Source organism: Liolophura sinensis, chromosome 3 (genome assembly GCF_032854445.1).
Source record: "Liolophura sinensis isolate JHLJ2023 chromosome 3, CUHK_Ljap_v2, whole genome shotgun sequence".
Lineage (NCBI taxonomy): Eukaryota > Metazoa > Mollusca > Polyplacophora > Chitonida > Chitonidae > Liolophura > Liolophura sinensis.
In genome coordinates, this window is record NC_088297.1 from 13,086,330 (window position 1) to 13,106,052 (window position 19,723).

The following is a 19,723-nucleotide window of genomic DNA, read 5'->3' on the forward strand; positions in this document are numbered from 1 at the left end:
CTCGCACAAGTATATATATCACCTGAAATATACTTGCCACATGGAGCAAGTACAGAAAAAAGAATATATAAAAAAATAAAAAAACAAAACAGCTGAACAAGTTTCTGCTACTGCTGGATAATTAGATTTTAGTTCTGACAGTTATGTTGGAGATGTCCAAAGTAATTAGTTTAAAACTTATCATTTCTGACAACTGAGATTTATTTATTTATTTATTTGATTGGAGTTTTACGCTGTTCTCAAGAATATTTCACTTATACGACGGCGGCCAGCATTATGGTGGGAGGAAACCGGGCAGAGCCCGGAGAAATCCACGACCATTTCTGGTCAGACCTTCCCACATCAGTATAAAAAAGCCAAGGTACGTGTAAGTGCCTTAGCTTTGAATTAAATTACCTTAATACTGTGTACTTCGTACTTTTTGATATTAATTTGGGGAAAATGAGTTAGTAGGGAAAACTTTATCTTTAGTTAACTGGCCCAGTTAACAGGTACATGCGAGAACTCTGATCAATACCAAGGCCCAGAAAGCCTAGTTATTTGAAATTAGTTGTTTAAATAACTAACACAGCAACGAGTTAGCTATTCGAACTAGCAGCGAGTTAGTAAATCGAATAATTAGTAACTAACCAGCAGTGGGCTAGTAAATCGATTAACCAATAGCTAACCAGCAGCGGGCTAGTTATTTGAAATCAGTTATTTGAATAACTAATAGCAAACACAGCAGCGGCGTAGTTACTTAAAATCAGTTAATCAAATAACTAATGTCTAAAACAGCAGAGGGTTAGTCATTCGAACTAGAAGCAGGTTAGTTATTCGAGTAACTAATAACTAACTAGGAGTGGGTAAGTTAATAAAATAACTAATAACTAACCGCTGCTAGTTCGAAAAACTAACCCACTGTTTTAACTAATCCACAGCTGGCTTACTTATTGGTTATTCATTTAACTGACCCGCTGCTGGTTAGTTACTAGTACTTCGAATAACCAACCCGTTGCTGGTTTGTTATTGGTTATTCGATTTAATAACTGATTTCGAACAACTAACCTGTTGCTGTGTTTGCTATTAGTTAACCCGCTGCTGGTTTGTTATCAGTTATTCGAATAATTAACCCGCTACGGAGTTTGTTATTAGTTATTCAAAAAACTGATTTTGAATAATTAAATGGTTGCTGGGTTAGATATTGGTAATTCGAATAACTCACCCACTGCTAGTGATTTATTATTTACTGGAATAACTAACCCGCTGCTGAGTTAGTTATTATTTATTCGAATAACTTATAACTAACCCGCTGCTGACTTCAGTGTGCTGAAATGATGCCATATATGTCCGTATCCTATCACTGAGTAACCATGTAACGAATTTATCCCGCAAAAGGCCTGTCAGTTCAGTACAAAAGACCATTTGTAGAGGTGAATCTCTTCTGCGATGTAACAATTGGTTTCACAACCCAACGAAGGGAGATAACCTACTTAGCAGACAAATTTGACGTGATCTGCAGGATTCAAGTTCTACGGTGTGTGCCGAGCTTCAGTGTTTTCAACCTGTGGGGTGCTTATAGGTGTCATTGGCTCAGTAGCCTGTTGACTGTTGGAGATGTAGGGTCCTGCTGTGTGTTGACTGAGGATGCACTTCCAAACCTTCACAAAATCTGTGGCCTAAAGGTGCCCGCCTATTTTGGTCTGTGTTACCTCACTCCACTGTGCTAAAATTTTTCCAAAAAGTCAAATAATGAGTGTACAAAAATTCTGGGATCCAACATTGATCATGGATCTATTTGGCGGATCTTCTGTTAAGTTCGGGATTTTGTTTTTATCTAAGACCTATTTAGTTTGAGTGAATTTGAAAACTTTTGAATAAAAAGAGCTGGGTTTGTGATACAGTCAACCATGAAATAAGTGGCAAGATGCTGGGTTACTAAATTGTTGTCTTTGGAGTTTTCCTAGCTGTTACTTCATTAAAATAACTTTGCCCCCAACAAATTGTAATTTTAATCCGGTAGATAAAGATGAAAAAAATAACATTTGGTGCTGTAACTTACAATTATGCAGTGGGATATTATCCAACCTTAAAAACAAACCGAAGAACATCGCTCAATCATTAGACGTTTTAGAATCAGACAAAATCGCATTGAACTTCCTCTGTATCTCAGTTCTGCAACATCATAATGTAACAGGTTGATATATAAGCCCTGGGCTGGAGGGAATTTCCCTTTAGTCTAGAGGTAAAAGTGTGGATTTTAATATCCAGAGGTCGCTGGGTCAAATGGCCAGCTGCTAAGCCCGGTCACACTTGACAGCAGGGTTGCTGGAGTGGCTTTTATAGCAGGCCGTGATACCTTAGTGGACCCTGTGTGTGTTGGACTCTAGCTTAGGCAGCTCCTCATGGTCATGAGGACGTGGCTAGGAAAGCTGGGGGTGAATGTAACAGGTATATAACAGATATACAAGAGCTATTTACCTCTACCCTCGAGACAATGACCCTTTTGTATAGTGGTAGAAGTGTAGAGTCTTAAGCCAGAGATTGTTGGTTCAAATCCCCAGCTGGTAACTTCTGCCACATAAAGTAAATTAATATACATTTTTAAGTTTTGGTAGGTATACACTCTATTGATACATACATGCGTCTAATTTAGTGTAGTTTATTAATTATAATTATGGCCATAAAATTTCTTTTAAAGGAAATGTTGCTTCGAGAGCCATAACGAAGAAGGTGGGATCAACATCGCAACAATCCCGGAAACATTCGTTTGATGGCGACAAGAGCCCTAAGCTGTGGAGGCAACTTCAATCGTTAGGGGTCGTGTACTCCATTAATATAACCATGTGGGTCACAGGTAAGCTTTCTCTATACACCAGTCACCTTAGTCCTTCACTTGCTACGGCACACGAGGTGCAAGTTTGTCATGTGCTAACGATGAAATGCAGGGATTTCAGTTCCAACAACTTATATTCTGAGGACGGTGTACATTGCAGTTGTAATCAACATAAACCTACCCCACTCTGGTCGTCTGAGTGTGTACATATGGCAGTTATTGTCAGTTTCATTTAACAGTAAATGTGACACAAGAGACATGACAACACAAAAAACAAGGAAGTCTAGAAATCTATATATTATTACAGTTACCATGGCCGATAACCATGATAACAAATTTATTATCACGAAGAGATATAAAGTTGTACGAAATTTATGAAGAAATGGGTTGTTTTCAGTGTTTTCTTATGCTGCTTCAATGTCTCGCATGATATCTAAACTTCACACTATGACACCCCATCCTCATTTGCATATAGACCGTTCACTGTCTAGCGTGTGGACTGGTGCAGAAATGTGGATCAGGAGACACGTGATTAAAGTTGAATCATTTACTTCCTATGGCGAAAAATAAGCGCCAGGTAGCATAGCGAGATGAAATATTTACAAAAAGGGAAGATTAGGTCAGATGTATGATTTTCGAGAGACCGAGAGACGCCAGTTGTCACTTTTCATTCACGACGATGTTGCTGGAGCCTGTTAAACAACTACAAGAGCAACGTTGATGTGTAGCTGAAAGCTGTGGCGACACAGATGATGAGTATAAAATGAACAAACATGTTCTATGCCGAAGTCTGGATCGAGAACATCGTCATATATTTCGTAACTGAGTTGTCCACGGAGGTGATAGCTGTCAGTGGGGCAGTTGATCTCAACATGACAAGTCGGCACTTAATGTACATGGCTCACGGACACAAGGAAAGGGGGTAGTGATACGCACTTCGCCTAATGTTTATTTTTTAGAGATGTTTCTCACACATTGATGGAGTGTTAATTATGTTATGTTTTGTGCTACACCGAAACGAAGTAGGTCTATAGTCCTATACATCAAGTTCCACGCGCTGCCATAGCAACTACCATATCGGGCGTGTGGAAACAAGGTTTTAGCTGTGATTGGTCAATCAAAAATACATGTGCTCTGAGGGATAATAGAAGTATTTACGTACTAAGTTCAGTTTGTTGGCAGCAGTTCTCTAGGAAAGGCATTTCATAATAAAAACTCTTAATTTTACAAACTGGTTCCATTTTTTGTCACGGGTTATTCATCGTACGTACCCACCGCTTTGCTAGAGGATCACAGGTGTTCAAGTGATGTGTACCGGGGTGTTCAAGAGACATAGTAAATTCGCAAATTCTATTTAACATTTGGCTGCTTCACTCCTCGGGATAGTCCAGCCCTCTACCGTCTGAGCTACATGGTATTCCCCATTCGCTCCTAATAGTATAAGCACTAGAAAGCTGGTCTGTGGAACCCTGTAAAGCCGTCTATCTTTTCTCAGTACTGACACTTTTCAACACCAACACTTCGTCGAGAGTAACGCCCTTTGTCTTAAGTATTTAAAACAACTAAAGATAAACAAGTGTCTACTTTCAGTATAGCGGATTCAATTGTACGAGCTACTGGTTTTATTTTCCAGCAAATTTGTTATGTGCAATAATCAGAAAATATCCACTAAAGCTTATAAATGAGTTGTTTCATGTATCTGCACAAAATTATGCAATTATATCGGCACATTGCTGGGGTATTTTCTTTGGCCTTTGGTATTTGTTCAGAGAAATAGCCGTGTTGAGAAATATCATTTTCCTTGAGTCACTCAACAGATCAGGCTGTGATGGTGAAAGTGTTTGAAGGCCATATAAACATAGGACTCTGTAGCATGCTTTCAGGCTAACGTAAGTTAACTTATTGGGTACCCTTAAAGTCTGTTCGAAAAACTTATTAAATTGGTTAATGCGAACATAAACAATAACATGAAGCAAACGTATGAGGTAAACCTATGTAGGTTGTCACGGCACAACATGTGTGATGGATAACATCTTCATATAAGGCCACACCCATATCGCAAATGCATTAGTGAAATATAGTTTTACGAGCCTATACATGTACCTCCACTGGATAATTATCTAACTTGAACACCTCAACCTCAGGCAGTAACTACAACTACACAGCTTTGAATGGAATGGGGATTTGGTAGAGCATATTTTCTTAGCTTGGACGTTAAGCCATAATCATTCATTCATTCATTCATTCATTCATAGCTTGTTGGATTAAAACTCTCACCCAAGATATTTTGTATTTCCAAGGGGCCTAACTGAGAAATTATGCAAGTTGTTCAATATGTGTTGGCTTTCCAAAAATTGTTGTACAAGTGTCAGTAAATAAACAAATCAAGAAAATGGATATTGTCATGATCAGAAACAATCGAAAGTGAGCTTTGACCGTCCCATATCTTGGCATTATATGGTTTTGTGGAGCTAAATGGCGTCATTCACTGTTGCTCTTCATAAAACCATGACTCGTACGGCTTGTGAACACTGCATGTGAAGAACTGCTTCGATCACAGCCATAGTTTGAAATAGGACAACCCTGAGTATAATTTCAGTCATTAACACCAAGTTTAATGATCTTGTCTAATGTTTTTTTTCAATAACAAAGTCTTGCATGATGACAGTTATTATTATATGTCAATGTAGAATTAAAACAACCCCAAATCTGCATAGTGCACAAATAAGTATTCCTTTTCACAATTTCCAAAGGAGTAGTGGTTAGTTTGCCAGTGCAGAACAATAGTCCACGGCAAGACCTCTCGCCAATGTGGCCGCTGTGGGTTTTCTGGTTGCATAAGGGAATGTCTTCAAACAACCTGCATATGGTTGTGTGTTCCCCGCGGGCTCTGACCGCTTTCCTCCCACCATAATACAGACTGCCGTCGTATTAGTGAAATATTCTTGACTATGTCATAAAACATTAATCAGATAAATAAATAAATATTCAAAAATTTGCAGTTTAATATGGAAATAGTTTCATTTTCAGACAACCAGTCTCTGAATGCCGAGTTCCATATCGAGGTCGACAGAACATCAAACTTTAACACACCTCTTGTGTGTTATACCGGCATTGTAACTTCTGCTTCAGCGGAGCACGTATTCAATTGTTCGAAGCCCGTGATTGGTCAGTTCGTCAGGATACTGGTTCAGGGCCACACCAAACTCTTTGTACAGGAATTTGAGATTTACAGTAAGTGTTACATGAATTACAATAAGTGGATCCATTAGATCCACCGATTAACTTCATATTGTGTAATAGAACTGGTTTGTTTTTTAATAGTGATAGCAGTTCACCATTAGGATAAATGTACAAGTGTATATGCTCTCAACAAACAGCTACTGTCTGTCAATAACCTTCATGACGATCACGTAAAGGTCGAAATATTGATTTTAAGTGTTTACCTGCATACATTACTATGTGTTACATGACTTGTAGTATTAAAGTGTTACATGAATTACAATAAGTGTTACATATTGAATTACAGTGTTACATGAATTACAGTAAGTGTTACATATTGAATTATAGTAAGCGTTACATATTAAATTGGGGGCCTCCGTGCAACGGAAATTCTTCGTATGTCTGTCTGTTCTTAGATAACCGTCCATCTGTCCATTTCTTTGTAAACGCCCTGTCTCTTGAATGTTTTGCCACCAGGTTTACCAAGATTACACCACATGCTAAAGGCAAAGAACACACAAAAATGATGCATACATCAGACGAAAGATCATTAAATACTGTCCACAAAAATGCTTTTATTTATATTTTATCGGGTGAGTGCCTTCACACCTCTGTATGTATATGCAGTTTGAATGATGAAATATTGCAGTAAGATGTAAGTCGATGGTTTAATGTCACTGGTCCCTACATGACGTCGTCAGAAAGGCCATTATAGTATCCAAACTTTCAAATACAGTTTTCAACGGAGAAAAAATTCTAAAAAAAGAAATTGAGCTATGCTTTCATTGACAGTGTTTAATGGTCTTTTATATGACATATACTTTATGTTAGTGTTTTTTCGTTGCCTTTAATTTAAACACTTTCGAAGAACCTTATTCATTTCTTTAACCTTAATAACTTTGATTGATTTATGCAAGTGCTGGAGGCAGTTAAGCATTACAAAATCAACTGAATACGGGTCCTTTGTGGCCGAGGTTGTTAGCGTGTCCGCGCGGTGCAATTGCCCAGGAGCATCTCACTGGTATATGATCACTGTGAGATCAAGTCCAGCTCATGCTGACTTCCTCTCCAACCATACATGGGAAGGCCTATCAGCAACCTGTGAATGATCGTGGATTTCTGCCGGGCTCTGTCAGGTTTCCTCCCACCATATAATGCTGGCCGCTTTCATATAAGTGAAATATTCTTGAGTATGGCGTACAACACCAAGCAGATAAATAAATCAATTGAATGTGTCGTGTAAGCATGCAGATTGTGGACACAACATTGTCAGACATGTAACCCCGATCTGGGATTAAGATAGATAAGTCTACGCACCCACCTTTTTTCAAAAGAGTATAGCCTCGGCCTGCACTTTTTAATTGTATATGTATTTGACCATTGTGATAATTGTATATGTATTTGACCATTGTGATAAAAGTGAAATATATCGGAAATTGATATAAAAAGCTAATAAGAAAAAAAATTACATGCAATAATTCCCACCACCTTAATGTTATTTATTTATTTATTTGATTGGTGTTTTACGCCGTACTCAAGAATATTTCACTTATACGACGGCGGCCAGCATAGTGGTGGGAGAAAAGCAGGCAGAACCCTGAGGTTCATGACCATCCACAGGTTGCTGACAGATCCTCTCACGCACACCCGTAATTGAAGCCAAAGTTGGATTTGAAACTCACGGCGACTGCATTGGTGGGAGGCTTCTGGGTCATTTGCGCCACGATGATGTGCTAACCCTATCGGCCACGGAGGGCTCACCTTAACATATGTGTGGATTAAGATAAAAACAGAAGAATACGCCACTGCACTTTTTTCAAATCGATTAATAAGTAACACAGGCAAAACTCAAGTCTCTTTGCTGATTCACACGCTTAAGTGTGTGAAACACTGGATCTGCACCAACAGAGCTTTCGCAGCTTCCTCATTTTCTTCCAGGGTGTGGTAAATATTGGTTTGGATATGAATGCGACCGTTTGTGTAATTGTCGGAACGCCACGGAAGTCTGTGACGTTACCAACGGGACATGTAGAAGTGGCTGTCCAGATGGTTTTACTGGAATAGACTGTTATTCAGGTACTTAAAATTGCATATTTTGCCTGATTAAGCTACTTTTGAATCCAGGTGTCTCCTACAGGCAAGGCTACCAAATTAATCTGTAAGGAGACCCTAGTGTAGCGAACTCGCAGCATCATAAACCGATTCAAGACTTAATTTAATTCTTCAACCTCTTCGGATACGAACGAGCAGCTTTCAGTGCAATATTTACAAGTTTTACTTTGATTTTTGAGACAAAACTACACTGGTTGGATCAATAAAATTGGTGCGTTCCTTAGCGTCATTTTTAGCTGAAATTTGTTTTACATTAACTTACCCTGAATTTACGTAATCTAGCAATGATTCAGACTGTATTAAAGTTGTACACGCCTGAATTTTCCTATAGTCTGCCAGCTTGGGAGTTTCGGAAAGGATTGTGCACTGGAATGTCACTGTAAGAATGAGCATTCCTGTAACAAAGTAGACGGGACATGTGATATAGATGGCTGCGCTTCCGGATTCAAGGGAGACACGTGCCAGGAAGGTGAGAGTTTATCACACAGCTCACTGTGATTGTCTTACTAGAGAAGTTATAATCATGTTGGAGTTTCTGGTCGTTTTTGTCTTTTAAACAAAATTATAGCCATTTTTGTCCTGCTTTGGAACAGTTTTCAGGAGTTCTTTTTTCCAAACGGTTGGAATTGAAACTTGGTACATCGGTTCACAGTGACAAGTTATAAAGATCAAGTTTAACTTTTGGGCCATATTATTCATTTCCAACAACATCATGGCTGTCTTTTTGTTCTGTTATGGTAACATATAACTATTACTCTGACGACCAGTCCTGGACTTTGCCTTTGCAATGCTTTCAGAAGGCTTGTTCTATAAGGCATGTGTTCAGAAATAACTGATCCACAGATGGTGGTTAGGGAGTCCACCTCCAAGTCGGTAGACCCCGGGATCAAATCCGGATCGGGTCGCACCAAAGACTTTCAAAATGATACTTGCTGCTGCCTCGCTTGGCGAGAGGTCAGAGCAAGGAAACAGGACTGGACGCCCCGGCATCAGTATATTGTGAGTGGGTGGGGTGTCATGTCTGGTGTCTTCGGTATGATGCTTGAGTGATGGCAGCACTTTGGCAGCATAGACTCGCCCAAGAAGACAGCATATATGTACATACACCTCGTCGTCATATGACTGAAAAATCATTAAATTTGACGTTAAGCATACATACATACGTACAAACAGATGACTTGTGTAAAACAAATTTAGTGGTGTATGTTCATGAAATGTTCAAACGTATGTATGTACAGCAGGCCTACAGCAAGAAAATGAAAGATTCATGGGAGTGTACATTTGCTAGGGTGTTGTTTTATACTGATGTCTCTTTATGTTTGTTTTTAATGTCTGTTACGTATGGGATCCACTTGTTTTCAGTTTTACTGGCTAGTTTAACACTTATATGCATCACGTGCACAATTTGAATGCAATCCTTTACTTTTGAATATAAACAAAAATGTATTATATATGTTCAGAAGTGCTATTTTCGCAAAGGGATTTTGTAACATGCCAGGTGTCACCATTTACAATGGTCTGTATTTATTTTAAATAAATCTCAAGATAATTCTATTCATTGTAAGTTATAAGTAAAGAGAATAAAAGAATAAATGACAAAAAGGGGGGTGGGGGGGTATTAAAATCATCTAAATGTAAAAATAAATGTACTTTCTCCATCAAAAACAGAGTTAATCTTCAGGTCATTTCTTTATCGCCCATCGCAAGCCAGCAGGTGATCCAGTATCATCATTCCATTTGATAAAAAGAACTATGACCACAGAAAAGTTTTCTTTTAAACAAAACAAGAGCAACTCCGAAAACTGAAGTCAACCTATGTATTTTAAATAGTAGCCTATATTTCGGCTTACCCACATGTATGAAGGTATATGTATTTCCAGGCGAGAAATATTCAGGCTTTGTTTTTCTGCTGTATAACATAGATTTATAAGAAATAGGTTTATTAAAATTGTGAACTCGATTTGTATGTGGCATGGGTTCATAATGAACTTTTTATCGTTTCAAAAGATGCCTTAAAGTGTCTGTCAAAATATAACGTACGCAAGACAGCAGCCTATTTATATCTCCTGTGGGTCTGGCAACAACCTGCGGATGGTCGTGGACTTCCGCCGGGCTCTGCCCGGTTTCCTCCCACCATAATACTGACTCATAATATTCTTGAGTACGGCGTAAAACACCCGTCAAATAAATAAATAAATAAATATCTCCTGTGCTTCTAGGGCAAACTTTAATTTATGAATTTCACGATCACTGACTTATCCCTTGCTTTATATTTTACGAAAGTTATGTATTCTTTCCGTTATTTTCAGTCAGTTTCAAACAAAAATAAAAGAGTTGAAAAATCGACCTCTGTGTTACATATTTTAACACTTTAGCATATTTCCAGACATGTACATTTATAACTATTATACAGCAGAAAAACAAAGCTTGAATATTTCTCGCCTGAAAATAAACGTATCTTCTACATGTAGCTTATGTAGCTAAGCCGAAATATAGGCTACTATTTAAAATACATAGGTTGACTTCAGTTTTCGGAGTTGCTCTTGTTTTGTTTCACAGAAAACTTTTCTGTTGTCATAGTTCTTTTCAATCGTGTCAGTGGCTTCTGGGCACATCGCATTTCGTGTTTCTTGTTTCAGAGTGTTCTTTGGGCGAGTTTGGGGAAGAATGTCTCAACGAATGTCATTGTAAGAACCAAGAATCCTGTAACAGAGTGACCGGTCAGTGTGGGGATGATGGTTGTGCTGCAGGGTACAGAGGGCACACGTGTCAGAATGGTATTTTACATCTTTGCCAACATTTATTTATTTATTTACATATTTATTGATTTATTTACTTATTTATTATTTTTTACTTTACTATTAATATTTATTTGTTTATTTATTATTTATTTACTTTATATATTTACTTATTTTTTATTTACTTATTTATTTATTTATTATTCAGTTATTTACTTATTTTTAAATTCTTTTTTCATTTATTGAAGTTTAAGCATATGATTGTTATTTAACGTGATACTCAAAAATTGTTCGCTTATGTGATGTTGGTCCTGTTTATGGGTAGAGGAAACTGAAGTTCCCACTCTATGGCATCAACCATTGGTAAGTTATTGACAAACTTTCCTGCATTTACACCATCTTGGTATGAGACTAGAGGTCTTCAACTAACCTTAAAATACGGTTATTCGAACATCGTTGACTGTTCATTGTCACCAAGACTCCGCCAGTGCATCTTTTGCCAAAGGTATCATTCAAAGCGGCACAGAATGAAAAATATAAGGCCTTTAGGCGATAATTAAATTTTGTCAGTGTAATTTTGGCTAGGTAAATCAGAATATTTGATGTCCAGGTATATTATTTATTTATAATTAGCTAATTAGCTGCCTTGTCAAATTTATCCATGAAATGGCTTGCTATTTTGCATACTGGAAATCTTGTAAAAAACATGTCGTCGAAGAACCCTGGAATTAGATTTATCATGTTTCCATACGATTTGATTTATTTATTTATTTGATTGGTGTTTTACGCCGTTCTCAAGAATATTTCACTTATTAGACGACGACCAGATTATGGTGGAAGGAAACCGGGCACAGGCCGGGGGAAACCCACCACCATCAGCAGGTTGCTGACAGACCTTCTCCCCACGTACGGCCGGAGAGGAAGCCAGCATGAGCTGGACTTGAACTCACAGCGACCACATTGGTGAGAGACTTCTGGATCATTACGCTGCGCTAGCGTGCTAACCGACTGAGCCACGGAGGCGCCTGCCCCCTCCCCCATACGTTTTGATCGTCAGGAAGGTGCGGATTTACAATACAAGACGGGAGGATTTTGTATAACCACCAAAAACAGCCATATCTGCTCTTGGCATTCAGAGCTGAAGGCTACGAGAGGAATACAAGATCAACCTAAGTCGACTAAAACATGAATCTTAACGGAATTATAAACTGATAGATAGCAATTCTTTGTACACTAATGCCAACCTCCACATCGTATATGTCTTTTTATTGCGCACGACTGTATACTCATGGGCTATTCGGATAGACGACACTTACATGCAGTTATCATCACATGTAGGTATGAATTCAGAAGACCTCGGGGAATAGAATGATATTTATTGTGAAGCGGATAGAGGAACAAGATAGTGGATACCTATCATATTTTAAGATAAACACACAAAATATACAGCGTAGCACAGGATAAAGCTATAGTTCCATACCAGTCGGTATTGCCAGTGCTGTTGGAAGTATATGCAAGGACACGGATCAAATTCAGTGTCTGAAAACTGTGAATCTAAAGTCCGGGATGTCCCTGTCATTAATCGGAACTTCAGCGTCGTCCACTATAGGTTCAAACTGATATGGCAGTGCATACTTTTATTTGCTTCTTTGTATAGTTAGAATCCATTTCGAAAATGACATCATTTTTGTATAAATTCTAAGGTTATGGAACCCAACTATTCTTGGCCAGCTTTGACTCCACCCGCTGAGCCGTATCAGTGCGGCAAGCTGGGGATCAGCCAAGGACTAAATCTATTGTATTTGGTGAATTTAAAATCATTATTGCGATTTACGGAGGCTCTCCCAGTAATACACAGTGTAACACTTTTGGGGACTAACATAACCTTTGTGGGTTACAGAATTTTCAGGCAAAATAATATTACAGGAAATGAACAGTGACCTGAATTTTGTACTTTGCAGAATGTGATTTCAACACATATGGAGAGAACTGCTTACAGACCTGTGGCAGTTGCCTGGATGGAGACGAATGCAACAAAGTGAATGGAAGCTGTCTGCTAGGGTGTGAAAAGGAGTTCACTGGTGAACTGTGCCAGGAACCGTTGACTTCCGGTAAGCCTCATCATACTGTTCTGAGTATACTCATTTACTCAACATATTCCAAACCATTTTTAGGGCTCCAAGCGTCTTTCCAACAGGACACCATATTGAATATAAGCGTCATGTCCGACATTCATATACCATTCGTAGTCCGTAAAACACTAGCTCCCAAAGAGGTATGTAAGAAATTATACAAATAAGAAATAAAGCCGGTAACACACAAGAGAGAAGCGGTCATCAGTTTTCAATGATGCCGGGCAGACAGTGGATATTCCAGGCATGAATTCCATATCACAGTTCAAATTCGTAGTCCGTGAATGAGTTCCAGGTCAAATAACAATTAAACAAGTATCTCAGTCGCCCTTTATTTGCAACTGTTAATAAAGGCATCATGCTGATGTAATGAGCATGGCTACCTTTACGGCCCCTAGCCCCAGGTTAAGCGGTATTGGGCACAGTTCGAAAATGATGAGCGTTACAGACCCTAACCGCTAAGATTGTGATCCAAAAGTAACGGACGATTAGGTCTTTCCCGTTAACATGTAAAGATCTCATACTACAAGAGGTGCCATCTATGATGTTACACATGACATACAAGATAGACGGTTACACTGGGCAACCATTGCCATCTGTGTTGTTAAATACAATGTACGTGACAGATATGTACATAAGGATAACAGTGCCGTCTATGTGGTTGATCACAATGCCGATCTCCAGAGATTCTGAACGCTCTGTCCATACCTGCCAACCAGTGTGTTATACTCATTGTAAAATCTGAGAAACTTAGAATGAAGGCATTTGATGGAGTATCCTTAACAAACCAGTTTTTGAACTAGCAACTTATGACGCAGATTAAAGTCATCACAATTAACGCAAGATCTGACAAATGCTACAAGGCGAGATATGTATACGCCATATGCAGGACCCTTTGGTATATTGCTATCCAAATAAGGATAATTTACAATATCAAAATTGAAATTATACTTATTCCAAAATGACTTTACTTCTTGTAACGCCCTCGTAAGTAGGGTTGACAAGAGTTTGGTGGTACAGCTTCTTGAAGCTGCAATAAATCGAGCCTTGTATGGGGATTTATGCATTTAGGAATCCAATAAAGTTGTGGTATTTCTGTATGAAATATTTATGCGCCTTTCTTTAAGAAAGGTTATGTGTTTGTTAAATAACAAGTACATGTAGTAGCAGAATACGTGGATGTCGTTGTAGATGTACATAGCTCTTGAACAAGAATTTGATAATAATAATTCTTGCAAATAAAGATGATATTATTAGGAGCCAGGTCTGCTACAGTGATGACAAATTCACTATGAAGATCAGCGAGTGTTTCTTGCACAGTGGGGTCCTTCAGAACCTGTTTAACTTTAGGTAGAGCATCAATGTCTAGACGGTGTATAGTTAAACTAACCTTCTTTTTGACAATCTCGAGCCAATCGTTAAGTACCGAAGAATCCACTTTCTCCCGTTTTGACCATTTTTTAACATACTCCTCAAGTGCCGAGATGATATTTTCTTGTTAGATCGAATGTTGACATTTCTCTTTTCTCTATACCTAGGACCTCTCACAAAGAGATTCCTTAGATCATGATTCTTAATGATATTAAGGTCACCAGTCAGGACATGTTTACATTTGTCGTAGGTAAAAACTGAGGTTTCACAATCACAGTTATAGCCGCCAGAAGTATACGTCGCCAAATCGACCTCCTTGATGGCCTGGGAATAATTGAAAATTTTGGAAGCGATAGGCTTTGTATACTCATAGGATATGCAAGGTGGCTCTTGGATATTAAAATAATTAGGCACAGCACTACGAACATCAGGTTCACTAAAGATGCGTGGTAGGTTAAATCTTATGAAAGCATACAGATTAAGCATTATTACTATTTGTATTTATTTATTTGATTGGTGTTTTACTCCGTACTCAAGAATATTTCACTTATACGACGGCGGCCAGCATTATACTGGGAGGAAACCGGGCAGAGCCTGGGGAAATCCACGACCATCCGCAGGTTGCTGGCAGACCTTTCCACGTACGGCCGGAGAGTATCACTGTTTGTAAGAAATTGTGGTGAAGATCAAGCCGAATAAGTCCAGCCAATTGATTTGAATTTGTGCAGCCACAATCGATCCGTCAGATACGAAGGTCTGCCAAGTGAATTTTTCTAGGGCATCTGGTTCAAGTAGTCTTATGTTGGATTTTTAGCAAAACGTTTAAAATTCTTTTTCTCAAGAACTAATGAACGATTAATTGCTCTAAAGTTTGCTATCCATGTAGATGAATCCTGTCAGTTTGCGAAAACCATTGACTTACGTTAAAAACTGTAGAAGCTTAATCTTGACGAAAACTGGCGACCATGTTGTGTCTTAAACAGTTAAATTAAGTCAAAGCTGCCATATTAATGCTACAAATGCATCTAACCCAGGAGAGCAACCACATTGATTTTTTTACCTTGGCCTATTTCTTCAGTGTGCTGATTTTTATGTAGCACTTATAAAGATCACCTTTTAAAGACTTGGAATAATGTAAGTCGCACTGATGTCACATCATACTTCAGAGAAGAGCCCTGTATTTTTTTGTGACCTTGACCTATTTTCCGAAGGTCATCTGGGTGATTTTACTGTCTGAATACATTTAAAGCCATGGTTGCCAAATGCATGTAACACGTACCTCAAGCCTGTAGGATTGTCTGATTGATTTTCTCTGACCATGACCTTTCCCTTGAAACATACTTTTCCTACCACAAGGCTCTCTGCATTGCTGTTGATATCCGGTGGACGAGGTGCATACTTATTTTAGGCGTCATTAATGTTTTAAGAATTATACGTGAAGACTTCTGCACATATTAAAACAGTTCATTCGTTCCATATGCTCAAGGCCATGACCGAGGTTTTAGGTGCGTTGAATGGTATTTTTTCTCGTTTTTAATCCATGAATGTAAACTCTGAACCACACTGTATAGCCAAAAAACTATATTTAGTTATATCATATTTCAGTGGCCTATGAATTGAAAACTTTGAGAGCTAGAAATTCAAACACGAAATTGTACGTAGCCCAAAATATATTGAGCCTCTTTCTGTAGAATTTGTCGTGCCACTGTTTTTTTTTTAATAATTATGGCAATGGATTCTTGTCTTTGAAACCGAGCTTATGGACTTTAACATAATGAATTAGAATAAATGTTTCCTTGCAAGAATATGAACTTCCAGTATTATCCATGTGTAGAGCTGTTGTGTTGTTGCGTGTCATTGACTTAATGGAATTGTGGTAGTGAGTATCACTGATTTTACAGAGAGCGGAATATAAGCGACTGACTAAGAGAAATAGATTACAGCCACAGAGGCCCCTGTATGAAAATACGTGACAAAGATTGTAACCTTCACATTATTCTCTGCCAATAAAAGGAAGTGAACGAAATATTTTCGTAGGTAGCCAAACCTACTCCTATTTATTTATTTTTTTTATTTGGTTGTTGCTTAAATGACTCAATCTAGAATTTTTCACTATATAAAGGTCATTTACCTGGCGGACACCACCAGCGTAAACCACCGACCGCCGGTGAATTATTGACAAACTCTCCCTTGTGTGATGTGCAGATATGCACACCATGTTGGTGGATCGCTACGATATTGCTGAAATATTGCTGATATAGTGTTAAGCCATAATCATTCATTTAATCCATATGGAGGGGCTTCATGTGACATCACTGCATCACTCTGGCAGAACAGTAGCCGCCATGCAGCCATATTGGTGCCGTGGTAACATGGGTTGGTATAGCCGTAGTACTCCAATATGGCTACCAAAAATAGGTCGTGCAACACATCTACTGTAATTCTGTTTGTAAGTTGTTTATTCATGCAAATTCTGTTATTCTGTGTAGTCTGATAAAATTTTACCTTTTGTGAAGACCTGACATTTGTCAATCTAGCCAATGTAGTTTTGTTTCCAAAATTGAATTGTAAGTGTGAGTAAATTGCATTGAGAACTTGCATCTTTCATATTCGAAAAAGGTTGAGGAACTATGGTATTGGTCGAAGAAAAGATGGTGGCCGCCTTCAGTGAATGTATAAGGCTGTGCAAATGTGGCATTTAACCCTATTCATTCATTCATTCATTCATTCATTCATTCATTCATTTATCTTTTCTGCCCACAGAGACTTCAGGTGGCTCAATGGCAGGAGGCATTGTGGGTGCTATTCTCGGGGTCTTGTTCCTCCTTCTGGTGGCTGCTGTTATCCTCTACCGTAGGAGGTAAGACTATCCAACACTGAGGGTTACAGTTGTATAGGCCGCCGTGGTTGCTGCCAGCACATTTTAGGTGCAGCACCCTTTTTAAAAAACCTGGCTAGGGGTTTAACTATATGTTGGTGGAGGTGTGTCCGTAGCTTTGGGTCATCATGGGAGGTAATCATGGGCAAAAAGCTGTCTGCATGACGCCTTCAGTTAAACTACTTGCCAAATAACACTACAGAAATTTATAGAGTATCGGCAGTAACTGGGTTTTGATACCCAGCGTACACTTATTCTAAGGGGTGAGTGAACCTACGAAGGGTACATCTATCCTGGAAGAATATAAGATTGTACACCCATCCTCCGCAAAGCATACACCCATCCTATGCAGAGTGTACACTTATCCGACATGGAGGGTTCATTTATCACATGCGGAGTGTACACTTATCCTATGCGGAGGTTACACTCATCCTATGCATGGTACACTTGTCCTCTGTAGGGTACACTAATCCTACGCAGTGGGTATACTTATCCTACACAGGGTATACTTATTCTACTCGGAAGGTACTCCCATCGTACACAGAGGGTACACTTATTTTACGCTGGGTACACTCATCCTACATAGAGGGTACACTTATCCTACTTAAAGTGCACCTTAGCCTACGTAAGGTACATTCATCCTGCACAGAGAGTACTCTTATCCTATGCAGAGTACACCCATCCTATGCAGAGGGTACACTCATCTTATGCGGAGGGAACACTCATCCTATGCAGAGGATACACTTATCATATGCATTGTAAACTCGTCCAATGCAGAGGGTACACTCGTCCTATTAGGAGGGTACACGCATCCTACGTGGAGTTTACACTTGAGCAGGGCCATGCGTAGGATACACTTATCTCATGCAAAGAGTACACTTATCCTAAGTAGGGACACTCATCCTGCGCAGGGTACATTCATCCTACACAGAAGGTACACTCATCCTACGCAGGGCACACCATCCTACACAGAGGGTACACCCAACCTACGCAGAAGCTACACTTATCCTACGCAGAAGATACACTTATCCTATTCAGGGTACACTCATCCTACGCAAAGGATGCACTCATCCGACGACGGGTACATTTATCCTACACAGGGTGCACCCGTTCTGCGCTGGGTACGTTTATCCTACGCAAGGTGCACTCATCCTACACAGAGGGTACACTTGTCCTACACAGGATACACCCATCGTACGTGGAGGGTACGCCTTTTCTCCGCATAGGATACATCTATCCTACGCGGAGGGTACACTGCTTGTACGTGTAGGCTATACGCATCCTGCGCAGATGTAACACTCATCCTTCGCAGGGTACACTTTCAAAAAAGTTATGAGAAATATGAAGTTTTGTGAGAATGTCACCTGTATTGTATGTGCATCCATGTCCTTTCAATAACTGTAAGGCCTGAATTAAAAGCCATGTTTACCCCTTATGTATTAACTGGAATGCTTTCTTGTAAAACCCATACTTGTCAAAACATGTCACAAACTAAATATAGATAAAAAGGAAATAATGTGCGATGAATCCGTAACATAAACATTTTCTCGTTGTGAATCCTTAATATAAACATTTCTCCTTGTGAATCCTTAACATAAACATTTTCTCGTTGTGAATCCTTAACATAAACATGTTCTCCTTGTGAATCCTTGACATCAACATTTTCTCGTTGTGAATCCTTAACATAAACATTTTCTTGTTGTGAATCCTTGACATAAACATGTTGTCTTTGTGAATTCTTAACATAAAAATTTTCTCTTTGTGAATTCTTAACATAAACATTTTTTTCGTTGTGAATCCTTGACATAAACATGTTGTCTTTGTGAATTCTTAACATAAGCATTTTCTCGTTGTGAATCCTTAATATAAACATTTTTTCGGTGTGAATTCTTAACAAAAACATTTTTTTCGTTGTGAATCCTTGACATAAACATGTTGTCTTTGTGAATTCTTAACATTAACATTTTCTCGGTGTGAATCCTTAACATAACATTTTCTCGTTGTGAATCCTTAACATAAACATTTTCTTGTTGTGAATCCTTGACATAAACATGTTCTCCTTGTGAATCCAAAATATAAACATTTTCTCGTTGTGAATCCTTAACATAAACATTTTCACCTTGTGAATTCTTAACATAAACATTTTCTCGTTGTGAATCCTTAACATAAACATTTTCTCTTTGTGAATTCTTAACATAAACATTTTTTTCGTTGTGAATCCTTGACATAAACATGTTGTCTTTGTGAATTCTTAACATAAGCATTTTCTCGTTGTGAATCCTTAATATAAACATTTTTTCGGTGTGAATTCTTAACATAAACATTTTTTTCGTTGGGAATCCTTAATATAAACATTTTCTCGTTGGGATTTCTTAACATAAACATTTTCTCCTTGTGAATCCTTAACATAACATTTTTTCATTGTGAATCCTTAACATAAACATTTTCTTGTTGG

At 38.5% G+C, this 19,723-nt stretch overlaps 1 protein-coding gene across 1 annotated transcript in view; it reads left to right on the forward strand.

The window, feature by feature from the left end:
- Window positions 1-19,723, forward strand: part of LOC135463376 (multiple epidermal growth factor-like domains protein 6) — a 74,589-nt gene that overhangs the window by 25,136 nt on the left and 29,730 nt on the right. Inside the window, exons 17-23 of the mRNA XM_064740634.1 lie at window positions 2,681-2,836; window positions 5,846-6,049; window positions 7,976-8,113; window positions 8,481-8,618; window positions 10,789-10,926; window positions 12,849-12,998; window positions 17,154-17,250. Coding sequence (XP_064596704.1) covers window positions 2,681-2,836; window positions 5,846-6,049; window positions 7,976-8,113; window positions 8,481-8,618; window positions 10,789-10,926; window positions 12,849-12,998; window positions 17,154-17,250 — 1,021 coding nt within the window. The remainder of the gene's footprint in view (window positions 1-2,680; window positions 2,837-5,845; window positions 6,050-7,975; window positions 8,114-8,480; window positions 8,619-10,788; window positions 10,927-12,848; window positions 12,999-17,153; window positions 17,251-19,723) is intronic.